Below are 16,424 nucleotides of genomic sequence, written 5' to 3' on the forward strand. Positions count from 1 at the left end.
TTTGCATGTCTCCATTAGGCAAAAAAGGGGTTATTGGTTTTAGGATTTGAACACAGGCTTATTATTCCAGCTTGTTATTGTTCCACTGTGCAACATTTCTTTTGTCTGCTTTGGTCGGGAAGCGTTACTCAGATTCTGATAGACATTTCAGGGAAAGAGTGTCTTCTCTAAAGAGAACAGAATATTAGAAAACTTTTTTTCTGCTTTGACAAACCAAACTGTTTCATTTCACAGTTATCCAATGTGCAGCTTGTTTCCTCTCTTTTCAGCTGCAGTCAAATAGGAGATTCTTCTCCAGGGTCTGAAATCCCCTTCTGGCAATTCACAATGCTACACAATATTTTGTTAAAACAGATCTGAATCACAACACTTTGGATCTTAGGGCACTTCCTTTCTCAGGTTCAGGTTCTCTCTCCCTGTGTGCTCGCCTTCCTCTACTCTCCTTGTCTCTCTTCTCCAGGCTACGTCCAGCAGCAGCTATTATCTCCCATTTGCCCCAGCAGCTGTTAGGCTTTGGATGCATTTGCCCCCCTTTTTGCACCTGTTGCTCATCCCATCTGCAGTTCGAATGATCAAAACTGTTTTCATATGCAGTGCAATCAGTCCTTGCAGTGTCTGGATATTGGAAATAGCTTATTTTTCATCTGCATTCCTGCTAAGAAGGGTAGGGGATGAACAGGATGAACTAAGTAGTTGTTTGCACTGCAACAACAGGCTGACAGTTATGTAAAATACTTTCATGTGCAATCTCCTCTGATCCTCTGCTGGTTCAGAGGAGTATTATGGTCAGATTCAGCACACAGGCTCTTACAAACTCATTTGCATAAGCTGGGGCACTGCTAAGCATAAAGAAGACCAAGACCAAGATTGCTCTGTTTCTTCATCCTCAGCATTTACCTTTTCTTTCTCCTTAATCTCCTGTCTTCAGCTTCTACAGTTTAACCCTGTGGTGTAAGCACAAGACCTCTTTACTGAAGCACTTCTAGAAATACTGGTACAAATCACCTTGCAGAGGCTACTGCAGAGTGACAAGGCCTGCTGGCCAGATCAGTAGGAGTTGCTTTAGTGTATTATTCTGAAATGGGATTAGTTAAGTAACTCTATAGCCCAATTCAAACACTGAGCCCAATTCACTTTTCTAAGCTTCCCACTTCTGTACACCAGCTAAATGCCACTGATTAGGCTTTCAATTGAACATTTTCTGAAAGGCTTTTGACTCATTTCTGGGATGATTTGTGGGATTCAACAGAAAATTAATACAATGACCAACTAACTAACCACCATGGGCAGCAGTGGTACACACAAATGTTCAATCAGTTTCTGGAAACCAGCCTTGTTGCTACTCACAGAAGCAGACACCTATTCTATTCCACAAAGACAATTTATAGTCACAAGGAACAACATTTTCATACCGGTCAACTATTATATGTAAAAAAAGATATTGCTTTCCTCCAAATATAAATATTCAGATGCCTTCATCTAAATTAAAACCTATTTTTCATTAGCTTTACCACACAAATTTAATTTGGATGAAAATTCATGTCTGTTTTTTATTAATCTACATCTGTTAGAGAGCTATCTAGTCAGACAGGGAGTCCAGTTTCTCATAGTATATACTGGAAGGATAAACATTGCTGTGTGTTAAAATTCAGTGAAAAGGCACTAATAATAGCTTGAAATATTCACGAATACCAAAATATCCCATATAAATAATGGTCTTTTATGCACTGCCTAATTTGTAGTTCTTACAGTGATTTTTACCTTTTAGAAGTACTTTACATTTATGACTCAAAAATTGTATCCCTTTTCAAAGAAGATGAATCCTGTTTATTTTACCTTTAAATGTCTATAAAATTACTATGCAAATTATTATATTTTTATTTCAATACTGTCTGTTAAATAACAGTGCTCTTATTTCAAAATAACTTCAAAATTCAGGAGGGTCATCATGCATTTTCAATCACTATCCTCACAACAGTAAGCAGACTCTGAATGTCTTATTCAGAAATACTTTGTGCACTCTTCACTGCAGTTGGAATTGTCTAGGCAAAAGACACCCAGTAGACTTAGTCTTATGTCTCTATGTGTGTGATATCTGAACATGTTTTGTTCTAGTGCATTCACTCCAATGTTATCATTCATTTTTTCCTACTCACCTCCAAAGTAAGAGCCGTCTGTCAGCTTCAGCTCCTTGTTGGATTTGGTGATGACACCAGCAACACCGTGCTGAATGAAATACATCTTTTTACCCACAGCCCCTTCTCGGATAATATAATCTCCAGGTTGGAACACCTCAAATCGCAGTTTGCTTAGCATGGCAGTCACAAAATTTGGGTCTGCATTAGCAAAAAGAGGCATTGTAGCAACAAGCTTCCGACAGTTGAAGTTGACAATCTCCTAAATGGAAAGGAAACATAGTGATAATAATGGTCAGCAAATATATATACAATATGATGGGCACTGAAACAAAGACTTTCTGCTTTCTTCACAAAGAAGCTCTTTATGCCCGTATTGGACTTTTCTGTGTTTCTTCCTGTGCCTAATTTTTTAATCTTTTCATTACATTTTCATGTGTTTCTAGTGAAGTGTTTGAAACAACAGTGCAGTCTGATTTGTATTTTTGTACTTCTGAGGTGAAAGGTCGTCTTCTTCAGGCAATTTTTCACGTTATTTATTACTCCCATTGGATTTTCAGTGGAAAAGTATGACAGAAAGATAAAAATTAAATAGGAATTACACTGCCTGACAAGAAGATTAGCTGCTGCAATAACTGTATTAAGTGATAAAGTTATGCATGCCCTGTGTTCAAATATTACACCAGTAACATCTTTCTGATCAGAACAACTCCAGTAGTAATATAAATGTACATTACAGTTAGCTGCAGGGCTAGCTGAAATCAACAGGAAAATTTCCTTCACAGAATTTAATTCATTTTATAAACAGAGGCATACATTCATGCCCTTCAAAGAAATGCATATACAGTAGACCCTTATATGCAGAAGGCACTGCTATTTTCCTAAGACTGCTACAGGCCTTAAGGACATCTCCCACCAAGAATATTTATATTTACAGAGCCAACTATAAGCACATCTACACGAAAGTATTAGTACCAAAAAGCTATAAATGTCCTACTTGCTTTAAACTAAAAAAATGAACAATTTCTGAAAGTTTCAAGCTCATTCTTGCAGACTTTACTTTGTCTTAGGAAAATTAACATGGTCAGTTGTCATACAGAGTTAACAATTTATTGAAGAGCTGAGACTATTCAGTATTACACATGGACAGGGGCTCAGGCAGGCAACATCTACTGAGTGAGCAACCCAAACATGACAGGAAGAGCATGTATGGTCATCTGTATACAAATGCACAATAGAACAAATACAACCAGCAGTCACTTAACTGCTGTGGAAAACTAAATATAATTTCATTGTCGGTGGAGTATCCCTGGCATTTCTTACACTAAGCCAAGGATTTGTGATTGATGTAAAGGAGACATCCCACCTACTGGTGCTCTCACCTCCTTGACTGAGGCCCATTGCACTCCTGCTGGAAGTTGCATTTTCAACCTCCCATGCATCTGCTGTCTCATACTTACATAGCTCATACCTCCCATGCAGCCAGCTCTCCAGGCAGCAAGCTCAGATATACTTGTCTACAGTTCAGATAAATTCCTTTCTTCTCCTCTCACCCCCACCATGTGATATCCTGCTTGCAGACATGATGGGGAAGTTCAGATAATTCCACAGTATAAGCAACAAAACTGTAATGGGTTCTACAAATCAGTCTGCTTGCATCTGGGAAGGCAGTGGGAATCTCCCTTTGAAAGGAAGCTATTGGTTACTGAGGCAATTAAGAAGCCTGGGCATGATCTAAGAGGGAAGAAACAACTGCCTTTCCCAGAGAAATTAAATTTGTTCAAAACAAATCCAGTGGAACTTGGAAAAATAATGTGAAACAAAATGTCTCACCAGGCACCTAGGAAGCAGAAAGCTGTTAGCTCCAGCAGTGCTTACTTTCCATTAAAGAAAGAAAAAACAGGGCAAAAATACTTCTTAGCACTACCCCTAGGATAGATTTATGATACCTTCTGACTATCCCACAAGAAAGCATCATTATATAATGGCAAGGTGGAAATAGAAGTGTCTTCAAGCAGAAGTGAACAGTGATTCTTAACAACAGGCAGTACAGCAATTCTCTTTAACCCTGGTCTCAACAGCATCACACCTATATACTTAAGATAAACACTATATAAGCCTTTTTCCCCCTCTTTTTTTTTTCCTCTGGAATGAGCCAAGGAGATATAAAAAGATGTAATTTTATATAATTATAATTTAATGCAGATTTAATTCCAGAATTATTGGGTTAAAGATAGAGTGAGTGAAGAGTAAGATGCTGCTTCTTTGAAGTCAAACACTAAACTCCAATTGAATTCAGTGGGGATATGATTCCACCAAGTACATTTTATCTGAGAATTATTTATAAGTGATGGAAATAGAACAAACTCGTCTTCCATCACTTTTCACTGTACTGCCTCACTCTCCCCCACCCTCTCTGATTGCCATAACTTCCCCTTCTTATGAGTGTTTTGGCATGCCTGAAACACTGCATCATGTATGGCCTCCACAGCTAAGCATAAATGGGCTGGATTAAGACAGAAGGAGACAGATCTGAGACCAAGAGCAGACTTCTTCGTGATTGCATGAAACTTGAAATATACAGGAATACATGGCAGGAATAGACACAGAAAAGATGTAAGGAAAAGAGCACTGAGATTTGTAATGACTGGGAAAGTCCTACGTATAGAAAGGAAGAGCAGTCTGGCTATGACTCCCACCCAGCGCAAGCAGAGACATGGATGCTACTGGTGAAACACTATGGGACAATACTATCTACGCACATGACATCAGAATCAGAGCTTAAAAAAACCCCACAAACCAGTCTTGCTTGTGAAAACACATGGAAAATTTGATGCAAGATGTGGTGCTGTTTGTCTGAATCCAAAAATTATCTCAGACAACAGCACTGCAAGTTGTGAACTACAGATAGGTGTCATTGGCATTCAAAATCTGTGAATCCCGCTGAGTCATTCCATCAAGAGGAGTAATCCCAGGCTACCCCTTGAAGTATATTCCGTATGAGAGAATAAATACTAACAAGAGATTTCAGCTGACTGTCTTTCAAAAGGATGAGGAAAAGCCTGTTTTCCTTCTCATCCAAATACTCCATTTCTCAGTAAAGCTTCAGCCACCACCTCCCTCCCAAAAGAAAGTTATTGTCTGCTCACAGTGCTCACAGTATGGTGGCATCACGCGAGGAGTCCCAGATTACATCCTCAGCTCCATATGAGACTACCTTACTGCAGTCTCAGCTGATGCTGGAAAGCTGGCAATAACTGTTACTTGTCTTGCCTTGCTCAGGGACTTTTCAGTAGACTTGCTGATTGTTTTCTGTTTCTGAAAGTGAATAGCTTGTCTTGCATGCCCAGGAGGCAGAGAAAAGAAATTAATAAAGAAAGCAAAAATTGATGGGAAATTATATAGAAGCTGGTGGGAAAGCACAGAAAAGGCTGTGAGAGTGGAAAGTTCAAGTCCAGCCATGATCAGGAAGAAACAGTAAAGTAGACCTAGGTGGAGCAGTATTAAGGAAGAGAGGATAGGAGTAAAACAAAAAGAAGGAACACAAAGATCTAGAAGAAAGGGAAAAAAGAAGACAAGAAGGTTGACTTTAAAAACAGATAGAGAAACTGAAAATCTTGGAAAAGTGAGAGCACGGGAGCACAAAACCTGGAGAAAAGGTGTTTGGAGTGAAAGCTGGGACGTAGGGCAGATGAATTAAACAAAAGGGAAACTGGAAAAAAAAAAACAAGTGATCAGTAATGTATCTTAATAGCATCACAGGAGAGCATGATATACAGAGGGGAGAATTCAGACCTGCATGACTCCTCTGCGCAGAGCCAATCCAGCCTAACCAGAAAGAAATTCATCTCACCTTGGGAATCCCAATAAAACACACCCTTGTCACAGGATTTTCACCCTTGGAATGTCATGTCCTATTATGGTTCCATCTTCTGCGTACCTTTCTCTCTTTATATGTAATTTATATCCAGATATACCCAGGTATACACACATATTACCTGCTCAGCCTGAGTTGCTTAATGAAAGTACCAATGCAGCTACAAAACCACCCTGCTGTGGTAATTTCAGCTGTTATATCCTAGTAATGCATTCATTTTGTTGATTAGTTTTCTGTGAAAGTTTATGCTAAAGCACAAACTTTCTTTATTTAAGACGTTAGAAGGTGGAAAATTACTGAAGGAGAAAGAAATGTGTCATCTTTAAGTGCTTTGTTTTTCTTTAAAGTGTTCTTTTATTTAAATATGAGATCATTCAGAGCAAGTAAAAATACATTTCCCTGAGTCTTAATCACAGGCGATGCTGCAATTTCAGATTCTTGTGTATTACTTTAAATACCGTCTTGGGGAGAAAGAAACAGTAAAGATTATGAAGGTTTTTTATGTAACTCAGAAGTTATTAGGAGAAATACTTCTGTGTTTTAAAAGAAAAGTAACAAAAGAACAAACTGCCAAATTAAAAGTTGACATTTTGTGCAGAGAAAAATCTTTCACTCATCTTTTCTTTGAGTTAATTCTTTGGAGCCAGACTGGAACCAGATTATGCTGCCCAATATGATATCTTAATTAAATGAAATAATAATGATTTTGTCTCACCTCTACATGAAGAAAATACCAAGCCTGAGGTAAGGATTAGGAGTGTATTATATAGCTGAACTGGTTAAAGGGCAAGAATGATTCAGACCTACATGGAGCAAGTGTTGATCTAGTTCAAGTATTGGTCTCTGCTACACAAGAACTAAGTAGAAGATGCAATGGTCTGCTTTATATGAGATTGGTTAGGTAATTACACTGGCTCCTGCTCTTTTATAATATACTGTTTTTATTACTCATCTTTGCCTTCCTGGCTGTTTTTTCAAACTGACATTAAAGCATCAGATATTATCATTTTGCGTGGGTTCAGTATTTCTGGATGACTTCTCCGATGCAACTAAATTTGTCACATATACGCAGACAGCCACAAGGCTGTCCGAGCTGTGACCTGGGCACTGTGGTGGCCAGCTTCTCTGATGGCATCTGTAAGAGTTTTTAGGACCTTTTCATAGAATCATAGAATCATAGAATGCTTTGGGTTGGAAGGGACCTTTAGAGGTCATCTAGCCCAACCCACCTGCACTGAGCAGGGACAGCTTTAACCAGATCAGGATGCTCAGAGCCCCATCCAACCTGGCCTGGAATGTTGCCAGGGATGGGGCCTCCACTGCCTCTCTGGGCAACCTGTGCCATTGCTTCACCACCCTCAGCGTAAAAAATTTCTTTCTAATGTCTAGTTTAAATCTATTCTTCTTTAGTTTAAATCCGTTATTCCTTGTCCTGTCACAACAGACCTTGCTGAAAAGATTCTCCCCATCCTTCCTATAGGCCCCCTTTAAGTATTGGAAGGTCGCAATAAGGTCTCCTCGCAGCCTTCTCTTCTCCAGGCTGAACAACCCCAACTCACATAGTTGGATATTGCAGGTGTGTGTGTTTTAGAAAACCTCACTGTCTAGTCCCTTTGGCTATATATTTTAAAGCCCAAAAATGCTCTGATCTGAGGTAATCTACATATTTGACCTACAGACAAGGCACAAAACCTGAAAAAACTCTGCTCTCTAAGGCAAACACAGTCCACATGATCTCAGTTGCCTTGAAAATCAGTGGCCAGCCTGGGTATTTACATTTTCAAAGCCCACAGGTCCCCAAGACCTCCAGCATACCTGCATACACATTGCCCAGATGCAGAAGATTTTCCAGACAGCTGTGAGATAAGCTTAGGCAGGCAAAAGGAAGGGAGGAATAAATATGCTTTCCAGCCAAACAATGAATGAAATTCCCTGCTTGGATTCTGCCAGGACTGATTTGAAGCAGGGTTTTTTTGTCTGTCTAGCTCTTGTTCAACTCAGTTTAATACAAGTCAGCTTTAAAGAGAGCTTATGGTAGCTAGTATTGCTGTCTCCTAAGAGAAAGCAATCTTTTTTACGCATTTGCAAGCAGAGGGAGATATATTTGACCAATTATATTTTCTTGGCTTCGTTGATTAAATGTTGGCCTTCTGCATACTTTTCTATCATTCCCTACTTGATTAGAATTTTCTATTCAACTCCTTATATGCATTTTTATACTTCAGAATTATTATTGCATTAAACTCAAACACAGACAGGATAATCCTTTTGAGGATATATGGTTCAACCAAACCTCCAATAAAGTCAGTCTGATGAAGGATATTCATCTTTTTATCAGCTTGTTAATTGATTTAATGGAGCTTAAGGGACAGCAGTTCTCTAAATCTCATGGTTCTCTTCTCTGGATCTTCCATTATATTTAGAAGATTAAAAAAGAGCAAAAGAAAGAAGGAAAGAAAGAAAAAAGACACTATCTCTCCACACTTTCATTCACCCAACTGTCCATCCACTCCTTAACTGGGCTATTTTTAAAGGGAATTTAGCTTTCATCTTCTTCAATGTTCTGGAACGTTCTATGCCTCTTAAGTTTGGTTTCCAGCTGGGAAAAGGATGAGAAGCATCAAAATGAGAACAGCAATACAGGCAATGTTTTAAGGCAATCTGTAATTGTGAGATAGCCAGTCTAATTTCAAAAGCCTGAGAAGTCCTGATAATCCAGATAAGTACTTAAAGTTTGGGCCAGTTGACCAATCTCTACTTGCAAGGGTTTTCCCTTCTGAACTGTACAGCTGAACAAATATCCTGAATGCTCTTAGTAAAAAAAACACTCACAGTTCATTACAGAAGGTAATATGGAATTAGTGCTGTACAATAAAGCAGTTGCTGTAGAGACTGTTCCGTTTTATTAACTGAATAAATGAACTGCAATTTGCAAATGTATTTAACAATCACTATTTCAGTTTTCTGCCCCTAGTAACTAAATATCTTCATTCCTATTTGCGTGTGTGTACGTTTGTGTGCTATACTCAGTAATACTATGGTATCTACTAAATAATATCTTGGGTAGGGTATACTTAAGACTGAAATCTTGGTTTAGTAAAGCATTTTAAATATTGAAGTTGTCCCATTATACCAATGAGACTACAGATTTAAACATATGTATTGTCAAATTGTGGCAGAAAAGTGAGTCCTATGAGATGTGAAGTCCTATTGGTACCCATATCAGAAATTTGTGTTAATACATGGAAGAGTGGCGTGAATTAGTCATCATGTTTGTTGTACAAACAAATGAAGCACACCTCACATTTTCTTAAAAAAGTGATTAAGAAAGTTGGTTTTGCTAGTAATTACAAAACTTTGTCTAGTCTGCTTGCTCACAAGTTACTGTAGCACTGCTTTTCCACTGTCTTTGGAGCTTCCAGTCACCTCCTCTATCTGGTTTTGAAAATTTGATTTTGGAAACAATATTTATTCTTGTGCATTTGGACCTAAACTCCAGTGACACCACTTGCTAACACCAATCAATCTGTGGTTGACCTTGTATGTGATCTATGCGGCAGCTACTATTTTTTTATACTACATCCTTCAAAAAAAAAAAAAGAGCTCAAATGCTACTACAGCTTTTCTGAATCAAGAGTACTTTTTATATTCACCAAAGCCAGTGAGATTTCACCTGACTGCTAGAAGAAGAATTGTTTTCGTTTTGAATAGTGTTGGAAAGAGTGCTGCTATTCTCAGGACAGTGCTTGATTCACTTGATTGCAAGGAAGAGTAGCTGTGCATGAAAGAAAGAAAAAGAGGAAGAGACAGTGGAGTTTCACTATGGCAGCCTAAGTTACATTTGTGTGACGTATTAGGTAAAATATATTGATTTGGGTGCTTTGTTGTGTAAAATATGTCAGTCAGAATGCAGAACAGTATGTGATGCCCGAACAATACAGTTTCTCTTGCTGAAGAAAGGGAAGGCCACAAAGAGAGTAACTTGTGGATGAAAGCACGGAGGAAAAAATCTGTGTTTGAAGATAGCAGGGGGCTGACTGGGGGTGAAAACGAAGTACTGAAGCCAGGCACTAGGTGGCAGGAAAAAATTAACATGCCTTAGGAGAAATAGAAAGCTATGGCTTGGACATAATTTCTGCGTTGACTTATTTCTGATTTGCACCTGTTTGATCAATATCAGAAATTCAAGCCAGGAATGCTTCCATGGAGAGTTTATTGTGAACTCTGCAACAGGCAAGAAATTTCTTCTGCCATCCCATCCCTCCCTCTTTGTCCCCTCCTTCTGTCTCCAGTCCCCTGTGTACTGCAACCCAAATGCCAAAACAACTGAGTCAGCAAGGAGGCAGTTCTCAAGAGAATGTGCTTTATCTACACTGTATGCATACAGTTTAGCAGACACAGTTAACAACAACAACAACCAGGAAAACAGTTATTTAAAAATCAGTGGTAATTTGTTCACTGAGTTATTTTGAAGCTCTCCAAGAGCTCTGGATCAGAAATACTGTTATCTTGTTAATTGCTTGGTTAACACTTACTTCTTATTATGAATTAAAAGTCCATTGGTTCAAAGTATCTCTCTATAAAATTATTAAGTGGCTTAAATGAAATCTTACTGATTATACTGGATAAATCCCAGTTAGATGAGCTTGAAATATCCACACTGAAATTATGTTTAGAGTTTCTAAGTACATTTCTGTTTGCAACTAATCTGATTTGTAACTATACAGTTAAGGCCTACTCTTTATTACAATATCGGAGAAACAGCAAATGCCTAAATTTATCTAACACACAAAATCTAAACATTGCTACGTTATGTATAATCTGCATCTTAAAGTGGTGAAAAAGCACATTTGTAAACAATGAGATTTATTTAGATTTCTTAGACTAATGTATGACAGAACCCTGCATGCCTGTGTGTGTATGTACTAGAGTATTTACAATGTTAGCTATAGATGCACACGTACACATCTATATATAACAGAAGGATATAAAAAGAAAAATTAGGAGGATGCACAATCCCTTTCTAATTCTGAATCAGCCTTCGTCACTGCTTTGCTGTGTGCACTGGGACACCTAATTAATGAGACAATTTGAATTTGCCTTCTAAACTACTGAAAAGGGTGACGGAGTGGGATGAGGTGCAAAGGCTCAGTGATATTATCTTCTGAGTAGAAACTTGCGACACAAGTGTAAGGTGTTCATGACCCACATTCAGGCCACTGCACCAGAATGCAAGCATGCAGAAGTAGAAAAATACTGAAAGCACTTATTCTAGAGCCCAGTTTTACAGTGAAACATGAGGATGATGCTCAGTTGTAAGGGTGAGACATGGAGAGCTGGTTCCAGAAGAGATATCATTGGATGGTAAAAATGGAGATGAAGTCTCTGGGAATAAATTAGTAGTGTGACAGCCAGACATCCTTGAAGATAGAATTTGCTTGAGAGTGCCACTTTGGCTAACATTGGTAGCTGCAGGGGGAAGAGATGCATAAACGGCAGGGGAGGTGTTAAAGAGTGGAAGAAATTCTGAGGAGTGCAAGTAGGCATGGTGACAGCAAGAACAGCCTCGATAGCAGATCATGTGAAGGAAACAGAAGCCAAACTGGCAGGAATAGACTAGTCAATGTGGATTAGTAATAACAGCTGGAGTAAAAGTAACGCATCAGACTCTAAACATCCAGTAGGCAGACACACTTAATAATGGCATAGTATCACAGTAACAAAGTCACATTACAACTAGGAGCCAAATCATGGTCAAGACTTGACAGATCAAGGATGCATGGGACATCCTTAGCATTTGTACATACTGAGAATTCTAGGGAGCATGGAGAGGAAGCAGCTATGCAAACAATAAACAAGAAACCAGGGGAGATACCTGTAGCCTTCTGTCATCTACATTTAGTAATTATGCTATGCTTGCAATCAGTAAGACCTTAAATAATTGTGCTTGTCCTTTCTTTCCAGGACTAGACATGCACTAAAAGCAAGGGGGGCTGATGACAGCAGGGCACTCGGGAACTGCCATTAGCATCTGTGCATGAGACCCAGCAGCTACAGGATGCAGGTGCATAGGCAGTGCCACGTTCTTTACATCAGTTAAATACTCTTTGTCAAAACAATTTCAGTTCATCTGCTTGCCCAAAGTTTATGTTTATTTAACTATTAACAGCATTTAAGTATAATTATGTTACTCATTTCATGAATTAAATATAGGCTGAGGATTATTTCCATAAGAAATATGTTCCTATAATTTATTCAGAAAGATTTTCAAATGACCTTAAGATGATATCTTTATCTCTGCTTTTATGAATAAATTTATCTATATTGATTTTATATCATAGGACAGCCCTTAAAACCCTTGCCATTACAGATCATTTTAAGGTAATATTTTATAAACATAGACTGGTGGCATAAGAAATGTGTGTTGAGATATACTGTAACAGTGAGAAACATAAAGACCATAGTGGAGTACGTAATTCAATGTACATACTTAGTACTATGCAAAGATATCAACAGAGTATTATATAGTAGTTTTCTCACACATACATCTTGGACACATGTGTTTGCATGTTTGTTCCTGAATGTCTGTGTATGTGTGTATATATATGCATATATATGCTCTTCCACACATCTGTTTATATGTGTACATGGACATATCTATTTGTATACAAATGTACATATTTGTACATTAATGTAACAAAATCAAAGTTTAACTAATTATGTCTCCCATTAGAACTATATTTCGAATTAGTTTTAGTTATATATTTAGAGGTCAATATAACTCATGTAAGAATGTGTGCTTGTGTAACTGAAGTTATAATCTACAAGCAAAAAGATAAGAGGAAAGAAGATTCTGCTCCCAGTCCCAATTATGTTCTTTGGAAATGAAATGTCCTGATGTTCTATATTCTGCAAGGACACATGATCTGTATCTATTTTCAGCAACCATCTTCTCACATGGTAGCCTAAAAATAGGCCAGACATGAACTTTAAATAATGGCTCAGGAAGGGTATTAACCCCTTTCTCACATTCTAAGTTGTCCCATTGCTGTAAGCATCAATATTTTGAAGAATGTATCTAGTGCTAGAGAATGACAAAGCAAGCTATATAGACCTCCATTTCTGCTTCTCTGCAGATGTCATTGCCTCTTAATTGCTCTCAAGGTCTGTTATATATTAAGCTGCCCACACATAATATTGACAGCATTTCTCTTCCTCTCAGTAGTGAATCTATTTTGTGCCGGATGCTAAAAAGCCTGAACTATTTAATTTCCAACACCTACTGACAGGAGACTTTCTACTCTTGGTGAAGTGTGGATGAATATGAAAACTCACATTTTCATAAATACGCAAGTGTTCACACAATGTGGCAATAAGTGGTACAATGAGTAGCTAAATTTTTGTTTCGGGGACTGAGGATGTTTGTACTGGCCACTGTATTTCCCAAATAATCTCTTACAGCTCCCATAGCATAATGCTCTCATCGGGTGTATTTTTCAAATGATTCTCAGTAGTTCTACTCTTTTCTTACTTCTTTAATAGACACAGACCTATCTTTGTTTCCTGATGTTCAATATAGTACAAGAAAAGACTCCTCACTATGAAATAAGCTTATTTTTAATACGTGTAAGTAACATTCATGAGATCACAGAAATAAATAGTTTTCAGCTGCACAGTTAACTAATGACTGCAATCCAGGCTAAAATAAAAACTGTTCATTACAAGGAATACGGCTTTTCTTTAAAATATATATGGCCACGCAGATATTTATTTTATCTAGAAAATAGTTTAGCCTTCTAGCAAGGCACCATCCATTGCTTCAGACGTACTATAGTGATCAGAGTGCACAAACATGCAATGCCCAGTCCATAAAACTTGCAATTGTATGTGCTTTGGGGCACCTCATTAGTACCCTCTCAACCGATCACAGAGTTTTTGCTTTTCACAAATGCGGCAAAAGAAAAATGGATTTACTCAGAAGAAAATTAACAAACATAGACTCCACAGAACACGATGGGAGATTAAAATCCTGTTAGGGGACCTCCTTGCCAGCTAATGCTCTACTCATACTTACCCTGGCTTAGGATCCAGTGCTACCACTGAGCAGGACTGTGTGAAGGTATCATGAAAGAGGTGGAAACAGATAAAAACCATTGCCTTGAACTCAACCCAGGAGCTACCGGGAAGTCTGTACCTGTACTCACAGTGTCAGACTCCACATTTTGCAGGAGCTTTTAACTCCACTCATCTCTAACAGTCTTGTATCACAGTAGTTTACTTCCAAAGGGAGGAATACTCTTGTTAATAACTAAAAATATCAGACACTAAGTTCCTTCAGTGTTAGACACTTATCTTTAAATTAAACAAGTGTAATTCAACACCTTGTGCATCCATATCTATGCCAAATTTCATTATCTGTCCATTTATAAGTAATTTCAAAAATTTTTTTGTAGCTCTTATTTCCATTTTATCTCTTATATAAAGACTCTTCATGAAAAGAGATTATACTTTTAAAAGATTATTTTGTGACTGAGCAGGAAACCCCTGATTTTTCAGGTACTAAGACTTTACCAAAAAAAATCAGTATTTCACCTTTGTCTTACCCAAAGGTAAGGTCCTTCATTTGAAGAACCGATTTTAAGTCTGATCTAGCATTGTCATGATGTATAGAGTTTGCCTTGGATATCTCCCACAGCTTTAACAAGATATACCTTCTTAAATCACCAGTGCACCAACTGGAAATTAAGTTCATAAATATGCATTCGGAACAGATTTTGTGCTTTGTTGTTTTTTGTTCTCCTTGTCTTTGCCTTTGAGATCACATGCTTTTAAAAGGCATGGGGAATTCTGTGTACCCTTCTGTATGCTGTTACTATCATAATCATAATGTGCTACTGAGTGCATAAAAATAGGCACACGCATTTGCTTCTGCATCAGACAGTTCACAGCATATTTATCTCCTCTCGCTGGTAGTGAGTCACAACACTAATCTTTATTTGTGGTGACTTTCATGGACACTGGCTCATTTAAAGGGTGCCCACTCAACACAGAAACTTTCGTAATACATGACCCCCAAAGCACTTTTACTGATTGCAAACAAATATGCTTCAAAAGACTTTAGCTTGTTTCTGGATCCAGAATTTAAATTCCACAGTGAAAACTGAAGGACAAGATATTCCTTCTCACCACCTCCAAGGATCAGATTTACAGGAAAGGGACATGGGCATGTCCATACCGTGTAACCCTGTCTTGTCTGCACCATATTTTCTACTGGGATCAGGGCTGCATCCTGCCCTCTGCTTCCCTTTTTCCCCTTCCCACACTTCCCTTATGCAACTGCCATGACTTTTTACTGCAGAAGCCCACAACCGGAAAATGGAGACCCCTGGCAGGTACCAAATTGCTTTCCTGTAGCCAGCTCCTGCATCTCCTAATCCTGAATTAAAACATACCACGTAGTTTCCAACCCTGCAACAAGAATTTTCATTTATTGATTTTTCATTTATCTTCAATTATTCTCTAAGGGGTTCAAAGGAACATGAGTTAACATCTGCTGTTTTAATGTAAAGGACTTACAATCACAATTCAGGGATTAGGGCAAAAGATCATTTGGTTTTAGCTCAATAAACCAAAACTTCCAAAACTTCCAAAATCTTGCTAGAGAGAACACTAGCCAAGCCAAAGCAAGCACAGTGTTAAAAGAATGTGTTTACACAAGGAAAGCTAACTCAGAAGTAATCTGAAGTACTTTGTTATTATTTTTAACCTCCTAAAACTCAGCAATGCCATCTATAATTGCAATAGCATACTCAGACCTAATAGGAATGAACATGCTGTGGTAAGCATTGTCTAATATGTAGTAAACTTTCCTGGCTTTCAGCAGAAGCTGCAAGAAGGAAAAAAAAATTAAAATGCTTGACTCTTTCCATCTGCTGCCCCTAGCACTACCTGGATATCAGCTAGCTGAACAGTCCTTCTTGCCATTAAAAATTGAGACATGACAGACACTTGGAAGCACGATCTTGGGCTGAGTAAGGCAATGGTGCAAAATTCTCCTCTGTGGGACAGCACTCCTGTTGCATTAGCTGCTATTCTCTCAATGCACCAGACCTGGTGCCCATGAAAATCTTTCCGATTCTGCTCTTCAGATGCCTGAAGAGCAGTTCAGACAGGAGCAGGCACAGATTGGATTTACTCTTCTATAATGGGATTTGACATCGCTCACAGCATTTAGTTTGCATCTAAATAGTCTGGTACTTTTCTCAAATAGCATACCTTTCTATGAAAGGCAACTACTGCACTAAGATTTGGAGATCTGATTTGGATTAGTATATTTGAAGAGCTCATGAAAGAACTGTCATGTCGGAAACACTTGTTAAACAATAATAACAAAAGAATCTCATAGGTGCAGT

General features: G+C 38.2%; 1 protein-coding gene across 1 annotated transcript in view; it reads right to left on the bottom strand.

Annotated features, from left to right (window-relative positions):
* The window catches only part of HCN1 (hyperpolarization activated cyclic nucleotide gated potassium channel 1), a 198,721-nt gene that overhangs the window by 18,158 nt on the left and 164,139 nt on the right, over positions 1 to 16,424 (bottom strand). Inside the window, exon 6 of the mRNA XM_075726555.1 lies at positions 2,157 to 2,397. Coding sequence (XP_075582670.1) covers positions 2,157 to 2,397 — 241 coding nt within the window. The remainder of the gene's footprint in view (positions 1 to 2,156; positions 2,398 to 16,424) is intronic.

The sequence above is a fragment of the Pelecanus crispus genome, chromosome Z (assembly GCF_030463565.1).
Source record: "Pelecanus crispus isolate bPelCri1 chromosome Z, bPelCri1.pri, whole genome shotgun sequence".
NCBI lineage: Eukaryota > Metazoa > Chordata > Aves > Pelecaniformes > Pelecanidae > Pelecanus > Pelecanus crispus.